Source organism: Ambystoma mexicanum, chromosome 7p (assembly GCF_040938575.1).
Source record: "Ambystoma mexicanum isolate Mex_15411 chromosome 7p, UKY_AmexF1_1, whole genome shotgun sequence".
In the NCBI taxonomy this organism is placed as follows: Eukaryota; Metazoa; Chordata; class Amphibia; order Caudata; family Ambystomatidae; genus Ambystoma; species Ambystoma mexicanum.
The window spans coordinates 91,386,700-91,404,173 of record NC_090939.1 but is presented as its reverse complement, the minus strand read 5'-3'; the positions used below and the strand labels follow the sequence as shown (position 1 = coordinate 91,404,173).

General features: G+C 44.4%; 1 protein-coding gene across 1 annotated transcript in view; it reads left to right on the top strand.

The window, feature by feature from the left end:
• NR1I2 (nuclear receptor subfamily 1 group I member 2) overlaps positions 1-3,115 on the top strand; it is an 812,250-nt gene extending 809,135 nt beyond the window's left edge. The window contains exon 9 of the mRNA XM_069635851.1: positions 1,801-3,115. Coding sequence (XP_069491952.1) covers positions 1,801-1,945 — 145 coding nt within the window. The 3' untranslated portion in view covers positions 1,946-3,115. The remainder of the gene's footprint in view (positions 1-1,800) is intronic.
• Positions 3,116-17,474: the final 14,359 nt, after the last annotated feature.

Genomic DNA, 17,474 nt, shown 5'->3' with positions numbered 1-17,474 from the left:
ATACACCTCCATTCGCCTGACACCACTACCACCTGAGCAGGTAATCTAGGGAGCTCAATATGTAGCACCTCAATCCTATCCAAAACTTCCCCCCAGAACCCTCTGACACTCGAACAATTCCAAAACATATGCAGCAAAGTGCTTCTATCTCCACCACATCCCCAACAAGTATTATCCAACAACCCCAAGCCAAATATCTGCATAGGTGTCCAATATAGCTGTTGCAAAATCTTCTGCCCAACTAATCTCAAATTCATATCTAATCTAGACCTGAAACCAACCCTGAGCAATCCACCCCACTCATCGGGTGAAATTACATAGCCCAGTTCGTCTGACCAAATCGGTCTGTCTATCTCAGGAGTGTTGATGCGATTGTTCCATAGGCGGCATAGCAGTATAAGTAGACAGCATGTGCGGTGCCGCCTCAGATGTTTTACCGAGTTCTGGCTTTGCCACAAGCATAGTACCTAACATACTAGGTCTCTGTAAACAACAAAGACTGCATCTCCCTATAGCGCCCTAGCCCCCTTTTCCCAAGAGAAACCTTTCCAAAGTTACGGGAAACTCGCCATTCTTCCCTCCTTCAAAATCTCCCCCACCCTCAACATCCCTCCTGATCCAGTTTTGCCAGAACAAGCAATAAGGTCAACCAAGCGGGAAAAGCTGTAGAGCAGAGTGTGCCAGCCTTGGTAACTAAAGAGTCACAGTGTAAGAATGAGCGTTGCAGAGATGGAGAGCTCAGATTAAGTATGCGGTCAGTGAGTGAATTTGAGGTTGGAGTGGTCGTTCAGCTGATTAGGCAAGTTTGCTAGTTGTGTTTGTTAGGATTTATTGTCCAATGAAGGAGCAAATGTGGTCTGATGGGTCATAATAATAATGATAATAATTTAGCATTTATATAGTGCTACGAACCCTCAGCCATCTGAGTGCGGCTTATTATTACCCACAGTGTGTGGTGCTCATTTATCGACCTCGGAAGGATGAAAGGCTGAGTTTGGCCCTCCCAGAATTCAAACTTGCGTTAGCAGGCTCTGCAGCGATGTCAAAGCGAGCGCTCTACTCGTTGTGCTATCGGACCGGCATGTGTTCAATAAAAAAACATGTTCTTACTATAACTGTGCTACCACCAACCAGTAGCCTCAGTGCCTAAGCATTAAGGGGAGGAAAAGGGAAGCCACCACTCATTATACCTTCTTGTTCACTTGAAGGCCATGCTGTACTTTCCTGTGGATGCTTTATTAATTCTGGGGATTGATGGAAAGTGTCCAGCGCTTTGAGACATGGAGACTTGTGGGCTGGGGCGGTGGTCTCCGCAGTTCAGAATAGATGGGAGGTTAGAAAGATATTGGAACAGGGGAATCATGTGAATAAGCTCTGGCTGCAGCCAGGGCAGTAAAGTAATAAGTGAACATATGGATGGGGCGCAGATCTTTCAGGATTCTTGCATATAGTGGGAGACGGGTGGTAATCTACATGAAAGGGCAAGATGGACTGGTATGAGGATTCTCCTAGTTATGCAATGGGAGGTGATGGTGTGGGATGCCAGGTAGTAGCTCCATGCTGGATAGAAAGGCAAGTCTACCAAGAGCCAGGACATGAATGACGTGATTTCGAATAGTTTGGTGACACCAGTGGTCTGTATAGGAGAGTCTGGAGCCCTTGCCTGCTACTTGATGGGGTTTTTAAATGATGTTTGGAAATGGAATCCAGAAATTAATGCAATGCTAAAATATTGCCTGCTATGTGATTAGTTAATTGTAATGCTGTCTCTTCAATGCTTCCATGTCTCGTCTCTTTCAGGTTCCTGTTTCCCAAAATCATCCGGTGCCTGACGGAGCTGCGCAGCATGAACGTGGAATATTGTAAGCAAGTGGTAGAGATTCACGACATCCAGCCAGACAACACCCCCCTGATCATGGAGGTTTTCAGCGGGACAAACGACTGAAACGCATAGCACGCATTACTGGAGCTCACATCTGTGGTATGAGAAACCTTCAGTCGGACGTTCATTCATGCACTCCATTGAGCTGGTGAACGAAAGAGCAGTTTAGCCGCTGAGAACGCTGGGTCCATGAAGCTGCTGCACGTCGACAATGTGGTTGCTGCACTTTAAACCGCCACTTTGGCCGGGAATGTTAGAGCTTCAGGGAACACTGCAAGACTCGCAAGCGGGAACGTTCTTGGGGCGGGAAATGTAGTCTGGCGTTAACACGGCTGACTGCATAGGGATCTGTAATGGCTGTTGGTAGCCATTTCCTAACCTGGCAGGCCCCATAAGGCCCTTCAGCATGCGCAGTCAGTGAGAAACAGAAGTAAAAAACTCAGAACTTGATATTTTTGGTGGAGTTTTACTTGTAGTGGAATGCCATTGTGAAAAGTGGTTCATCTCTGCGATCTTCTAAGAACCTGTTTTTTGCTCGATACATTTAAAAACTGCTCTTTTCAAGAAAGAAGCAACTTCAGGTAACGCACAAGTCTAAGATGGTGGCAATGCGGAAAAGACCAAATGAATGTACCAATTTTCTACGCATGAGACCAGGCCATGTGAAAGAAACCAACCCTTTCGGAAAGACACTTTTGCAGAGAGTTCTTAATACCCTGTGCCACTGGGTATTCCATTGACATGCCCAGTGATTTCCCACACTGGTGTCTTCTTCATCAGTGGCCACCTAGATCAGTGGTGGAAACTGTGCAAGCAACGGAGACAGTGTTACCAGGCAGATGTGCATGTCCTGTAATGCAACGTCTGAATTGTACCTCAGGGAGACGGAAGGGAAGATTCTGATGGCTTTGCACAATTTTAGTTCTCAGCCATAGTCCTTTGGAAATGCAGGATGCACACAGCTGCCTGTGTATCTGGCGTGGACACTTGGGACAGAGCGGGTCTTCAAGGCAGAGTGGGGAGAGGACATATGGGCAGATCCCGAGATGTTTGCCTTCATGTGTGTCTGACTTGGTGCTGGGAGACAGTGAAGGGCGATTGTAGCAATCTTTTTAATTGTTGCATTGGAGAAGACCCACAAGGAGAAAGGTGTGTGATGTTTTAGGGGCGGGGGAACTGCCTGTTCACATATGCTTAAAGGGTCGACCAATTAAAAAACACTTGTTGCAGGAATGGTTGTGATGTGTAATATGCTGTCACATTCTGGTGTGGCAGTTAGCTGCTATCTTTGTCTGTGCTGTTGTGCCCATTGCATTCCTTCAAAACACATACTTCGGGTGTATGTTAGCGTGAGGCATTGTGTTATGCCAGTTACATGTCAGTAATGAGGGGAAGAACCCCTCAATCTGATATAACTCTTCAACATGTGTACTCATCCGTGTCTTTCCATTGCCAGTCAACAGTCGATTAAGGGGTTGGGGATAGGAAAAGGGGCAGGGTAAATAAGAAAGGGGAGTAACAAGGTTAATTGAAAGGTGTCAACTCATTAAAAATTGAAGAAAATAAATACAAAGGCAAACCAAATTAAAGTTTGCAACATACTTGAACCATTCTACTACCACAGGTGAAACTACTCACTTGTGCCCTATAGAGCAGATGGTTAATTTCTAGTAGTGCCAGAATGTAATTCTACCTCTTTACACGCGTTCGGCCGTGTCACAATGTGTACCTCAGACCTGCCTGTGAATCATCTTAAGAGAATGATCCAGACGCTGCATCCTCCCTCTTGCCATAGGCAGGGCTGGTCTTGAGAGAATGATCCAGACGCTGCATCCTCCCGCTTGCCATAGGCAGGGCTGGTCTTGAGAGAATGATCCAGACGCTGCATCCTCCCGCTTGCCATAGGCAGGGCTGGCCCGCTTGCCATAGGCAGGGCTGGTCTTGAGAGAATGATCCAAACGCTGCTGGTCTTCAGAGAATGATCCAGACGCTGCATCCTCCCGCTTGCCATAGGCAGGGCTGATCTTGAGAGAATGATCCAGATGCTGCATCCTACCGCTTGCCATAGGGTGTGCTGGTCTTGAGAGAATGATCCAGACACTGCATCCTGCCGCTTGCCATAGGCAGGGCTGGTTCAACTAGGTGCTTGCCTAGGGCACACTGAAGGGGAGCTGCAGTGATACTAGACAAGGAATGGCCAACTTTGCATTTACAAACAGAACTCCTTTCTTGCAGGGCTAGAGCACCACCGCCAGCTCAGCTGAACCCGAATCAGGGTGCCACAAGTGGGAACCTTACCAGTTGCTAGGCCGCATGGATAGAGCCTTGCTAGTTGCTGTGCACATCTGTGGGACTGACAGGGAAATTGTGGTGTATATGGCAGATGGGAATGGAGCGCAGGATGTATCGCAGGAGGGGGGACCCTGTGCATGGCAGGTGATGCATGGCGCAATGTAGCAGTGTTGGGATGGCAGAGTGACATGGGGCAGAAATTAGAACTTGGGCAGAGCAAGCCACATGGAGGCAGAGCAGGGTGAAAAGCAGCATTATAATGTGTTTTACACTGGAAATGCAGGCAAACATTAACACTACACCATTGGTGTAGGCATAAAGGGTGAAACCTCTGGCGAACTAGTTAGATGAAGTGATAAAACAATTGATTGAACTACTGAACCAAAGAATGGCATGTTCAACCGCAAGAGCCTATTGCCTGCCCTGACTAAGTCCCAAGCGGCCACGACCACTGCATGTCACAGTGGAACGCCCCCAAATAATAATGAAAGAATGCTATTGATACCCAATAAATAATTACATTGCGGCAAATGCCTGAAGATGATTTAATGCTTACAGGAAGTGTATTGACCGAATGAAAAATTCTCCACCTCTTTGCCAAAAGTGATATGCCTTGAAGTTAATGAAAAGCAAAACATATGTTGACTGTTCTATGGAAAATAAACGGATTCTCTCACCAGGGTTTGGACTCTTGGCCTTCAATGAAGAGTAATTTTTCATTTACATGGAAGGAACAATCATTTATGGAGGGTCTTAATCAATGTTCCCTTTATTTTTCTCTATGTACGGAAAGGGCTGGCCTTTGTGTGCTCATTATTTTCCATGTGCACAACTGACTAACGGGGTAAGCCACTTTGTGAGCATGCATAGTTAGTGAGTTATCATTCCCAAAGCGTTTGTAAGGGAGTTTCTCTTTTCCAGCTACTGCAACTCTTTACAAATCAGTATAAACAGTGTAATTTGCATAACATTTTCCAAAGATAGACTAAACAAAATAATGTATTTTATATGCTATTATAAAGCGTCAACCAGTCTAAGACTTAAGGATCTGCCACAGAACCGAGCAAAAGTACTCCTTCGACAATGCATTACGCACGGCGCAAAATGTGCCCCTGCCACTAGCCCTGGCTACTTGTATTTGATTCATGGTGAGATGCCCTGATATTCCCGTTTTTGATTTTACACCAATTACCATAACTGAATTGGCTAGAATAATTAATCATCTTAAAACTACTAAATGTAAAAATTATATTCACACAGCCATGATGATTAAAACATGCCCACCCACACTGTTTAATGTGATATACATGTTTATTAATGCCTCACTGAGTACTGGGAGCGTCCCTCAGGAATTGAAAGATGCCTGGACCATGCCGATCATAAAAAAAAAACAACCATGCCTTGATGTGAACCTCGCAAAAAATTATAGGCCAATTACTAACACAAGTTTTCTTTTGAAAATTTTTGTAAAATAAGCACCAAGAGGATGGAAGCAATCTATGAATAAAGTCAAACAGAGGGTGCTTAAGTACCCGGCACAGACCGGCTTACCGAGCTCGCGCCGGCGCGTTTATGCCGAGTTTCTAAAAAAAAAGTAGTCTCAAGGACTACGAGAATGCTGGGTAATGTAGTTTTAGCAAGTCTTGGTGCGTGCAATTTTGAAAATTTTGGATTGTGTAGCCTATGAGCAAATAGCCATACATCTTGACAAATACTCAGTCCTACATGACCATCAGTCAGGCTTTCGAGTGAGCTTTGGCACAGACAGCTCTTTTAGAACTTAAATCTAAGCTCCTTGCGCGCTTGGATAAACAAGAAGCCTCCCTGCTGATGCTACTCGATCTCTCGGCTGCCTTCGACCTGGTGGACCATACCATCATGTCCACCAGGCTGAGGGAAGTTGCAAACTTTTCACCTGTAGCGTTCAACTGGATCTCCTCTTTTCTTAGCAATCGAGAAAGTCGGGTATTCTTTAAGGAAGCTGAATCAGCCGTCATCAATGTTACCATGAGAGTGCCACAGGGTGCTTGTACATCACCATGCTTATACAACATATTTACTGCTCCTTTATTTGCTGTGTTGACTCATGAGGGAGTGATATTTACGAACTATGTGGATGACACACAATGCGTCATCCCATTAACTGGCAACTATGATGCAGATATTCTCCTGATCAATAAGATCTACTTCCTAGTGGAGTCTTGGATGATCGCTAATAAGCTAGCGCTTAATAGAGAGAAGAGCGAATTATTGGTCATCGGCTCACCTCATACTATACAGAAACTGGGCCCCAACTATGAGAACTTTGCACTAGGAGCTACAATAAACGCCCCTTTGAAAAAAGTAAAACCTTTGGGAGTAGTATTTGACCAACATCTGACTATGAAACCACATGTAAGCAGTCTGATATCATCTTATGTCTACTATATAAAATTATTTGCACATCTCAGACCATTTATATTGCAAAAGAGCGCAGAAACAATTGCGCGTGCAATCATAGGCACAAAGATTGACTATTGCTCTAGCCTTCTGATAGGCATTGATAAAACCACATGCAATAAACTGCAAGTGGTCCAAAATGGTGCGGTGAGAGTGGTAAAGAGCCTTGACCGGCGAGATCATGTCACTGATGCTAGGCACACCATTACGCAGAAGTGTCTTCAGGGACAAATGCCCATCTACCTGCGAGAACTTCTTACTAATAAAACTGAAACTAGACTACTTAGCGCCAGCCATCAGATCTGGCTATGCCAAGATGTAGGACGGTGAAAGTCACCAATGCTGCCTTCTATGCTGTTGCACCGAAGGCCTGGAATGACCATCCCCTAGAAATACACTGTATTGAGTCCCTTGACATTTTCAAAGGGAAACTCGAGACCTACTTGTTTGCTTAGCTAGTTGCATGAATGACTCTTATCTCCTCGCATATCACTTATGCCTATCTGTTACTTGTTGTTTCTGTCTTGTTGCGCCCTTAAGCCCAAGGGTCAATGGCAGCCCAATATAAATCTAGTAAAGTAAGAAATGGTGTGCTTTGTGTACGTGTAGAATTAAGGGGGCAAGTGAATTTTTATGGCTTACTAGTAGCTTACAACTTGAAATTATGACCCTTGCTTTAAGTATTTTATTCCCTTGGAAAAACCTCATCTGTAGTACAAAACAAAATATCACTCGTCATTACTGATGAAGAACATCCACTAATGAAGTAATTCAAAGGCCAGGAGAAGATCATTTGTGCAAGGATGAAAAGTGCATATGAATAACTGCACCACAGAATATAAGAATTCCTGTGCCGCTACTTGCCATCCACACTACATTGTCCTGTGTACAGAGCTGTGACAAAACGTCCTCAAAACCAGTCTTGCAGCTAAGAGGCATACCGCCACCCATTTATACTCCCTAAAAACAGGAAACTGTGACCAACAAAAATGGTAAACAATGAACATGTTCTTATATCACCCTTCTTCCACCCACAAAGCTCCATTGATATTTTCGTATAAGTGGCCAGCAGAGCAGTGGCATGGGAAAGAACTCTACTAATATTTCTGTCCGATTTCAAGAGCAATTATATAGGGAAAGAAATCTTTTAATAGGCATAAAGTATCCCTTTCGGCAAAGCAAATTATTTGACTCCCTGAAAAATCATTTGGTTCCATGTAGGAAGTAAAATCTCAGAGCCCTAATTGTAACCCTGACATAGTAAAGTGAAAGGACAGGGCACATAATACATGGTTTTGTCATCCCTTGCTCACTACAGCCTAGATAAAAATTCAACAAGAGCCTTACTTAGGTTTCTCATGGAGCAAGTGGAAGAAAAGCACACACATTTGTCTTTTATGTTAAGAGTAGCATTCTCAAAGGTACAGCAGTTTGAGTTCCACCTTTTTGTAACTAGGGACCCCTCTTCTGCAATTCACTGTTATCAGTTACACAAGATGTATGGGGACGCTAAGGGCAATAAAAACACAGAACACATTATTATATTGAAAAGCCCTCAGCAAATGAGCACGGAAAGAAACAGAAGATGCAGTTTCCTAGACTGCTACTAGAGTTGTCTATCCTTCAGCAAACATATTTCCTTCACTGTTCTATACTGCTGAAACATCTGACTTGGTTTTTGAAAGTTGCAAATTTGCTCTTAACGCCACAAGGAGTTTTCTCTTGGGTCCATACCCCCAAGCCCTTCACAGCTCATGTGCTTGCCTCCAATACTAGTTGAAAGTGCTCTGTAAACAGTGAGGGATTGCAGCAGTAAAACACTCACTGGGATATCTGCATACCCACAATACTTTCCAATCAAGACATGATTAAAGCCTCCCGGTGATTAAATTGCCAGTTTAGGAATTTACATGAATATGCATGTATGCAATTATTTTGCAGTGCAAAGATGATTTTTTTGCAACATACCACACCATAATATTACAGGGTAGGATTATACAAGTGCTCAGTGAAACCATTTTTTGTATAGCAGAGAGTTTCTGTCTAATTTGTTAAGGTCCATGCCCAAGGGAACTCTGAAAACGGGGAAAGGATGCAGATTCTGGAAAACGTATTCCAGCTATCTGAATATCTGTTGGCCTAATACAATGTACGACTAATTCCAGACATGGTCCTTGCCAATCACCCCCTTACAGGCCAAGTAAATGATATTGCAATGTTATTCTCCACTTATAGGATAATGTTAGCAATGCTAAAGTAGGAGACTGAGTTGACATTTGCTTACTCAAAATCCTTAGGCAAACTAATATTTCATTTTAATAATACATTAGCTTGCAAGGGTACCTTTTCAAAGCACTTTTGTGGCCTACGTACAAATAGGAAGCATCGGTTGAGGTTAAGCATCCAAGTAGCCTGCTTACTTTAATAGTTGGTATATGATGTTTTAGCTCACAATTAAGTTATATAGTGTGGATGATGCTTTTGCTAAGGCACTATGAGTAACACAAATTCTGGTGCTTGGATGTTGTTCATATTACAAACAATAAACAAGTGGATATAGGTACACATCTGGTAGCCTTTCACAGAGCCAACATAGGCAGAGGCAAGGTTGTCCGGTAATATCTAACTGTGGACTGAGACAGAAGCTACAATAGGTACAAGTTTGGTAGTGTCAAGTATAGGAGTCATGGGTGGGGGTGAATGGTTACTTCATTGATGCATCTGGGCATATCTGAGTTGGATCTTACGTTCATGGAGGAACTTTTTCATATTCACTTTAACCTCCTAAGGGTGTATTCTGTTTTGGTTTTTTTAGGTTTGTACAGTAACGCTTTCATAGTAGTGTAATGTAAATAGGCAATACCAGAATATCAAGACTAGTTAGTATAATTTAGTTTTATTAGGAGAGAAAGCAAATGCCAGATAACTGCTGTGGCTTGTGTCTTATCACTTCTTGAGAAGATTGGAATTGTCTGTGTGCGCTGCTAAGATTCCTCTGAGCGGGACTCAGAAGAAAGCTGGGCAAGCGCACATGCGCACGGCTTGGAGGGAACATTGGCCATAGGTGAATTGTTCAACAAAGAAAAATGCATTGTAGACTGTGCACTCCATACACCATTCAAATAATTATTTGGATTACAGATAAAATTGAAACTGGGGATTAGCTATAGTCTAATCTTTAATTTAAGGCAAGTCAACAGTGGTATGTTTAACATATGCAAATATATATTATCTCTGCTATGATAAAGAGAGATTATACATGCAGACATTTTCTACTCTTGGCCTAAATATTATCTACCCGTGGCCGAAAGGCCTTTCCCTCTGAAAGAGCTTCATCAGCGCTTAAACGGGTTTAGAAAACTTTCTAATTTAAGAAAACATGATTACACTTTTCTTGTTGGGCAATAGTCAATAGCTGCATTGAGAGTGTGATTGTCGTGTGTGTGCTGACAATTTGAAATGAAAATGTATAAAGGTAAATACCTTGGGATCGCCTGGAAAATGACGTTTAGAAACAAACCAAAAACAGAACATTTTATTTTTTCACCAACAAGAAAAAATGTATAGATTTACAGACATAAGGGAAATGCATAGGAAAATAAACCATGTGTTATACTGATTAATCACTCAGGCAAACATTGTTAATCCAAAAACGATGAGGTTTCATTATCAGTCTAATTTACGGCTGTTGATTATGTAGTACAGGTGGCAATTTTGAAATTACCCTTTTATCCTTTTCAAAATAGTGAGTTTCTCGATCATTAAGGTTCATTGTTGGCCAGTGATGTGTTAGACTATAAATCCTAATGCCATTAAATAAGTATCAAAAAGGGTGAAATATTGAGGTGAGAAATATGAACTGACTTTCTCAAGGATAATCATTTTTCTTTTTATACAAAGAAAAATGATTTTCCTAGAGAAACCTAGTTTTGCTAGGTTGTATATTACTGAATCCAGTCTGTTCTGAAAATAAGGTAAGTGTGTCGATCTGCCAAGAAGATTAAAAAGAAAAACATAAATGCAGTTCTCTCAAAGTAACCATTTTTTGCTGGTCAAATACCTGGTGAGCTGTTGGTGTAGCTGTTTCTTTGTAGCTCAATCACCTGGCAAGATGACATACATGCTATCGTTCGGAAACACCTAGGAGGGAGATTTCATCAGAGAAAGCGTGAGAAATTAAAGTTCCCATCGGAATGCAGCATTGGGGTTACAATTTTAGGCAGGAGGAAGTGAAAAATATGTAGGGTTTTTTAATTGAAAAACTGAGAGTTTCCCGCCTAAATCGAGAGGTTTGGTATGTATGTGATACCATGTGCCTTTGATTAATAAGTTATCTTGTTGGCTATTATGGCACTGTTTTCTTAATGCCCAAAGTCATTTATAACGTGCCTGTACACAAGTGTTTCTAGGCGCGAGAAGACCAGGGTGGGGGAGACCGAGGGAGGACAAAACAACGATCTTACTAAGCCTTGTATCATTCAGATTGTGCAAGTGAAAAACAACGCAAGTGCAGGGGGAGGGCGAAGGGGGAAGTGCTAGGGAGAGGGGAGGGGGAAGTGCCAACAGGGCAGCATTGCTCTGAGGATGAGCAGCCAAGGAAGTGCGCTCAGGGTAAGTGCAAGGAGGCAGGGGGCTGTAGGGTTACAGTTATAGCCCCCAAGTGCGCGGTAGGCCCAGAGGCAGTGCAGGAAAGTCTGGTCATGGATGGAGGCTGGTACCCATTGAGTGTCTGAGGGTAGCCAGGCAACCAGTCAGCGCAGCAGCCAGGCAGGTCAGCAGGGGAGAGGGAAAGCAGAGGTGAAAAGGAAGGCCTTGAGCTGCTTCCGGAACTTCAGGTGGTCTGGCTCAAGTTTGAGAGGGGCAGGGAGGCCATTTCAGAGGGAGCCACCTGCAGACTTGCTGCCTGGAGAAGCGTCTGACTCTCAGAGTTGGAGGTGGCTGAGCGAAGGGCTTGAGAAGGAAGGTGTTTTGGAAGAGAGTTGGATGTAGTGTGGGCCCCTGCCCCCAGAAAGCCATGTGGACGATGAAGACGGTCTTGAACTTGATCCTTGCAGCCAGTGGAGAGAATTCAGGTCTGGAGAGATGCTGGGTCCCTGGGCTTGAGGCCAATGAAAAGTCTTGCAGTCTTGTTCTGGATTAATGGTTTGAAAGAACCGCGTGCACCTGGGCGCTGGATATTTAATACTTTGGGTTTGTCCAATTGATTTGAGTATATAGAGCAAGGAAATGAGAAGTCTTGTCACTTCAGTTGGGTTTAAGTGCTGGTTTATTAACATACAAAATGCTGTTTTGACCCAACAGGGTCTTTATCAAGGCTGTTCACCTGAGCACCTCTTGGTTACAGAGAACAGCAGTCAAGCAAGCAACAGCTATTGCATGTCTCTTGTACCAATATCTCCACTTGTAACTAAGGCAACACTGTTTTTCAAGCTCAATGTAACCAAGAGATAATTATACCTGCGGAACTAAGACAAATATGGGCATATAAAACAATCTCTGCAACAGCGCCTCGAAGCCTGCGGGCTGTTTGTGCGCTTTACAAATAAATAAATATGGCGGGTTGTATGAGGTTCAAAGCATATCGGCTAGGTGATGAGCTCCAACTTGGTGGCTCTGCTGATTAGCAAGCGGTCAGGCCAGCAAGGCGTCTGAAAACAAGATGAACGGTCACAGTGATCTTTCTACTAATAATTGATGAGCACTGTCTCCTGAGAACCCACCAACCAGCATGATAAGCACAGTAGTCTAGCTTTTCTAGTGCTCTACCTCCTACCTTGATACCTGTTCTGGATTAATTGCAGAAGGCAGAGAGTAGAGGAAGGCAGATTGAGAAAGAGGGTGTTGCAGTATTCTAGCCTAGAGAGAACTGGGGCTCTGGAGACAGTGGGCTTCTGGGGGAAAGTGAGAAAAGGAAGAATACCTGTGAGGAGGTGCAGCTGGTAGTGGGCCTTCTTGGCAAGGTCCCTGATGTGAGGAGAGATTGGAGTCGAAGATGACGCCAAGTTTTTTTTTTTGCCTCACAGGAAGGCAAAGGAAGAGAGCCCAAGGAAGGCGGACAGAGTGAAAGAGGGAAAGCACGAGCAGAGGTCCCAATGAGGATATCAGTCTTACTGGCGTTAAGGCAGAGATTGTTGAAGGTGCACCAATCCTAAATAGCGGATAGACAGGAATGGGCGAGAGAGGAGAGGAGGCTGAGGGAAGCCTGAAGGAGGGCTGAGTGTAATCCGCATAATACTGAAAGTTAGGGGAGAAGTTGGAGATCAGGTCGGCCAAAGGGGTAAAGTAGACATTGAAGACCCATGGTGAGAGGTTAGAGCCCTGAGGAACACCATATGAGGGGAGAGAGGTGGTGGAGAGAAGGGACCCAAGTTGGACCTGGGAGAGTTGGTCCAGGAGGAAGGAAGTCAACCACTACAAGGCCTGATCCGTGATGCCCAGGTTCTCATGGAGTCGTTTGATCAGGATTGATTGACTATGTCAAAAGAAGGGGAAAGGAAAAGAAGGATGAGGACAGAAGGAAGGCTTGAATCAAGAATATTGAGCAGATGTTCATGGGTGTTCAGAAGAGCAGTTTCCGTGCCTCTGGCTACTCTGAAGCCAGACCGATGGTCATGGAGACAACCAACGGATTAAGCGTGGAGAGTAAGCTGGGAGATGACCTGCTTTTCCAGGAGTTTGCTAGGAAAGGAGGGATAGAGATCTGGCGATAGTTTGCCAGACAGGTAGGATCGACAGAAGGCTTTTTAAGAAGAGGGTGCAAAAGCGAGTGCTTGAGGGGAAAGAGAAAGTTCCAGTCCCGAAAGTGTGATTGCAGAAATCGGCAAAGGCTGAAGCGAGTGTCAATGTGGTCCTTTATCATTCCCGAGGAGTAGGGGAGCACCTGTTTGAACGACACTTTCATATTTTGGTCTTGTCTAGAAACATTGTCGGGTGTAGTGGGAGAGAAAGAGGAGAAAGGGGGAGGAGAGGGGAAAGGCGGCCAGAGGGGGGCTGGGAGAGGAAGAGGAGAGAGAGGACAGGATGTCCTGAGTTTTAGTGGTAAAGTGAGAAGACTGTGTCGTACAGAAGGCCTGGGATGGAACTAGAGAGGTGGAGACTGCAGAAGGATTGGCCAGCTCCTTGCAGATTTTAGAATTCAGCCATGTTTGAGGCTGCAGAGACACAGGCTTGGGTGGAAACTATCTTCTTGGACAGGACAGAGAATCAGTCTTGTCATTGGAGCAGGTGGCAGGACAGTTTGTCGGAGGATGTGCCCAATGCCCTCCACTTCCTCTCACCACCCTGCACTTGTGTTTCAGGGTGGCGAGGTCAAAGTCATACCAAGAGTTGCACTTGGAGGTAGGTTTCAGACGGATTCTCATGACTGGGGCAAGTATGTCCACAGTGTTGGAGATGGAAAGATGCTGGTAAGAGAGGGCTGGGTCAAAGTGCAAGTCAGCCGCAGGCGTAGGAGGAGCAGAGAAAGTAGCGGCAAAGGCATCCACTGACACACAGGCCGAATGACCGAGAAGGTAGGTGGCAGTGCTGGGGTAGGGAACAGCGTGTCAGGTGAGAGGAGAGCAGAAAGTGGTCAGTCCAAGACAGAGGTGTGGTGAGAGATGAGTGTTCGAGGGGGAGGGGGTGTTTTAGGAGAGGAGAACATCCAAGGTGTACCTGGCAAAGTGTCAGACCAGAGGGTAGAATGGAAAGAGAGTGTGTCACAGAGGTTGTGGAAGAGCCCAGAGGAGGGATTTGAAGCATCCAAGTGGATGTTGAGGTCTCTGAGGAGGAGAAGTTGAGGTAGAAGCAAGGAGAGAATTGGAGATGTCAGCCCACTCTGAGAGGAAGAGGGTGATCTGGCCAACTGGCCTGTCGATGGTAGCCACAGTCAGAGAGAGGCCAGGAGCAATAGAGAACCTGCAGACCAGGCATTCAAAGGAGGAGTAGGCCTGCATAGGAATGGCCAAGCAGGGACCCACTTCAGAAAGATCAGAGCTATGTGACAAAACAGAAGGTGTCTCATCTGCTAGTGTTCGGGGATCTGTCATCCAGGCGCCAGGACACGCCACTGCTTTTGGATCCAGTTCCTGGGGGTGGACCAGTGTGGCAAAATCACTTTGGTGAGAGATTTTAGGGGAGTGGGAGTGGTACACCGGATGGTGAGACAAAATTGCACAGGGAATTCTTGATACGGCTCCATTTCCCTGTTTTATAGAGCGTGAACCAGAGGAATCTGAGAGGGGTACCTTAGGCGTTGGGGATGCTGATGAACCACCTATCACAGAGGCAAAAAGGGAACAACCTACCATCCTTCCCCACTTAGCCTTCGCCCAACGAAATGATCCAGCAGAGGCTTTCTTACAGGTAATTCATGAAGGGGGAAGTTTTAGGGAAGGGAAGTCCTTTTTTCTTCCCAAGACAAGGATTACTATACAGAAAGGAAACCACAGAAGGCCCAAGTAAAACTCAGTTATTAATCCCAAAAACCCATTGGGTGATCGTGCTAGAAATTGCACATTCTCATTTGACAGGAGGACACTTGTGCGCCTGGGTCTTCGATCTTTCCATCAGTGGGAAGTTTTACTGGTCAGGTAGCCATGCTTATATAAAGAACTTCATTCAGACATGTGAAAGAAGTCAGAAAACCAGTACGCATATTCCCTTACCAGCCCCTCTGAACCCTTTACCAATAATAGAAATCCCTTTCTCCCAGTTTGGGATGGATATCATTGGACCGTTGGAAACCTCTAGACTGGGGTAACACGTATGTCCTCGTAATTGCTGATTACACCACCCGATACCCAGAGGCATTCCCCATGTGGAAACAACACGACCCAACAGATTTGGAAACATCTACTGCCATATTTCTCTTGATTTTTCCAAGGACATTCTTACGGATCAGGCATCCAATTGTATGAGCAAACTCATGGATGAAGTCAAGGAATTGCTCCATATTGCAACCTTAAGAACCTCAGTTTACCACCCCAAACAGACGGATTGGTAGAAAGATTTAACAAAATACTTAATGATCCTAAGAAAGTTGGTAGACGAGGACGGACAGGATCAGATTGCATGATTCGTTGGGCCCTATTTGCAGTAAGAAAGACCCCACAGTCGTCCACTGGATTCTCTCCTTTCGAACTACTTTATGGTAGAGACATCCAAGAGATGTCCTAGACCTGCTTTGGCAGACCTGGGAATAACGAGAAGAGGCACCTATTTCCCTCTCACAAACAGCTACCAGATTGCGAGAGCATATGAATTTTGTTCAAAATCTAGTTTATATCTACATGGAAAAATCCCAACCACAACAAAAGTCCACTTACGACAAAAAGGTAAACGTAAGGTTTTTCAATAGGATAAAAGGTATTAGTTCTCTTACCTCTGCAAATAAACCTCTCAAAGTGGCATGGGCCATATGAACAGTTAGAGCGAACAGAGACCAGACCTGTACCTATAAAATGGCCCAAACTGACAGGAAACAAAAGACCCACCTCTATCATGTAATACATCCGCAGCCACTGCCACGATACTGTCTTGTTTGGTACCAGAGGAAATAGATCATTTTGAATGAATTCACCAAGAGCTGTCTAGTCAACAACAACAAGACTTAAAAGATTTAATCTCAACATTCCCCAATGTATTCTGTGAGAAACCAGGGAGAATGCAAGGCACTTATCATTATATCAGAACCCCAAAGGGAAAAGTGGTCCATTTCAAATCATATAGACTCCCGAAAGCCCATAGACAGATAATGGTTGAGGGAGTGAATAAAATGCGAAGGACAAATATCGAACCACCTTCAAGCCAATGGTCCTCCCCTATAGTATTGTTAACAAAACCTGATAATTTCTGGAGGTTTTGCATAGACTTCCGACAGGTCAACGCCATCTCCGACTTTGAGGCCTATCCCATGCAATGTATTGACAAATTGATTGATAAACTCGGAAATGCCACCTTTCTATCAACCCTAGGCTTAAGGATGGGGTACATGGACCAGATAAGGAAAAGACAGCTGTCTTGATGCCCCTGTGACTATTCCAGTTCAAAGTCCTCCCTTTTGGCTTACACAGGGCCCACGCCACTTTCCAATGGCTTATGGACAGGATATTACAGCCCTACTCTTATTTCTGTGAGGCTTATATTGACAACAGACATTTATAGTAAGACTTGGAAGGCCATCTTTTCCATCTCTTTACTATTATGAGCACTCTGAGAGGCCGGCTTTACTGTCAATCCATCTAAATGCAAGCTGGTGCAATCTGCTGGGAAATACCTCTGCTTCTTTGTAGGAAATGGCAATGTCCACCCTCAATGAGAAAGTAAAAGCCGCCCTTGATACCCACAAGCATAAAACCAAGAGACCTGAGAGAATTCCTGGGGTTTAATCGGTTATTACTGTCAGTTTAATCCTAATTTCTCTGACATAACAGTTAAGTCGACAGACAAATTAAAGAACGCCGAACCCCAGAAGATTCATTGGACTGACAAGGACAATGTATGTTACAACTTAAAAGAAACCCTGTGCCAGAACCTGATCCTAAAGGTAATACATTTTTCAAAAGAGTTCGTTTTACAAACTGACGCCTCTCTTACAGGGTTAGGAGCAGTTTTCTCACAGGTTTTCATGGATTGGGACACCTTATCCTATTCACTAGTTGAAAACTCTTCCCACTTGAAAAAAATGGTTAGAATTAGAGGCCCTTGCCATCAAATGGGCCATCACGCCTCTAAGATGATATCTCCTAGGAAGGAAGTTCACACTTGTCACAGATCATGCTCTCCTGTTGTGGTTAAGCCAACAAAAGGACTCTGACCCTTGAAACATGCAATGGTTCCTAGAGTGCAGCCCTACTGTTTCACTGTGGAGCACCGAACTGTT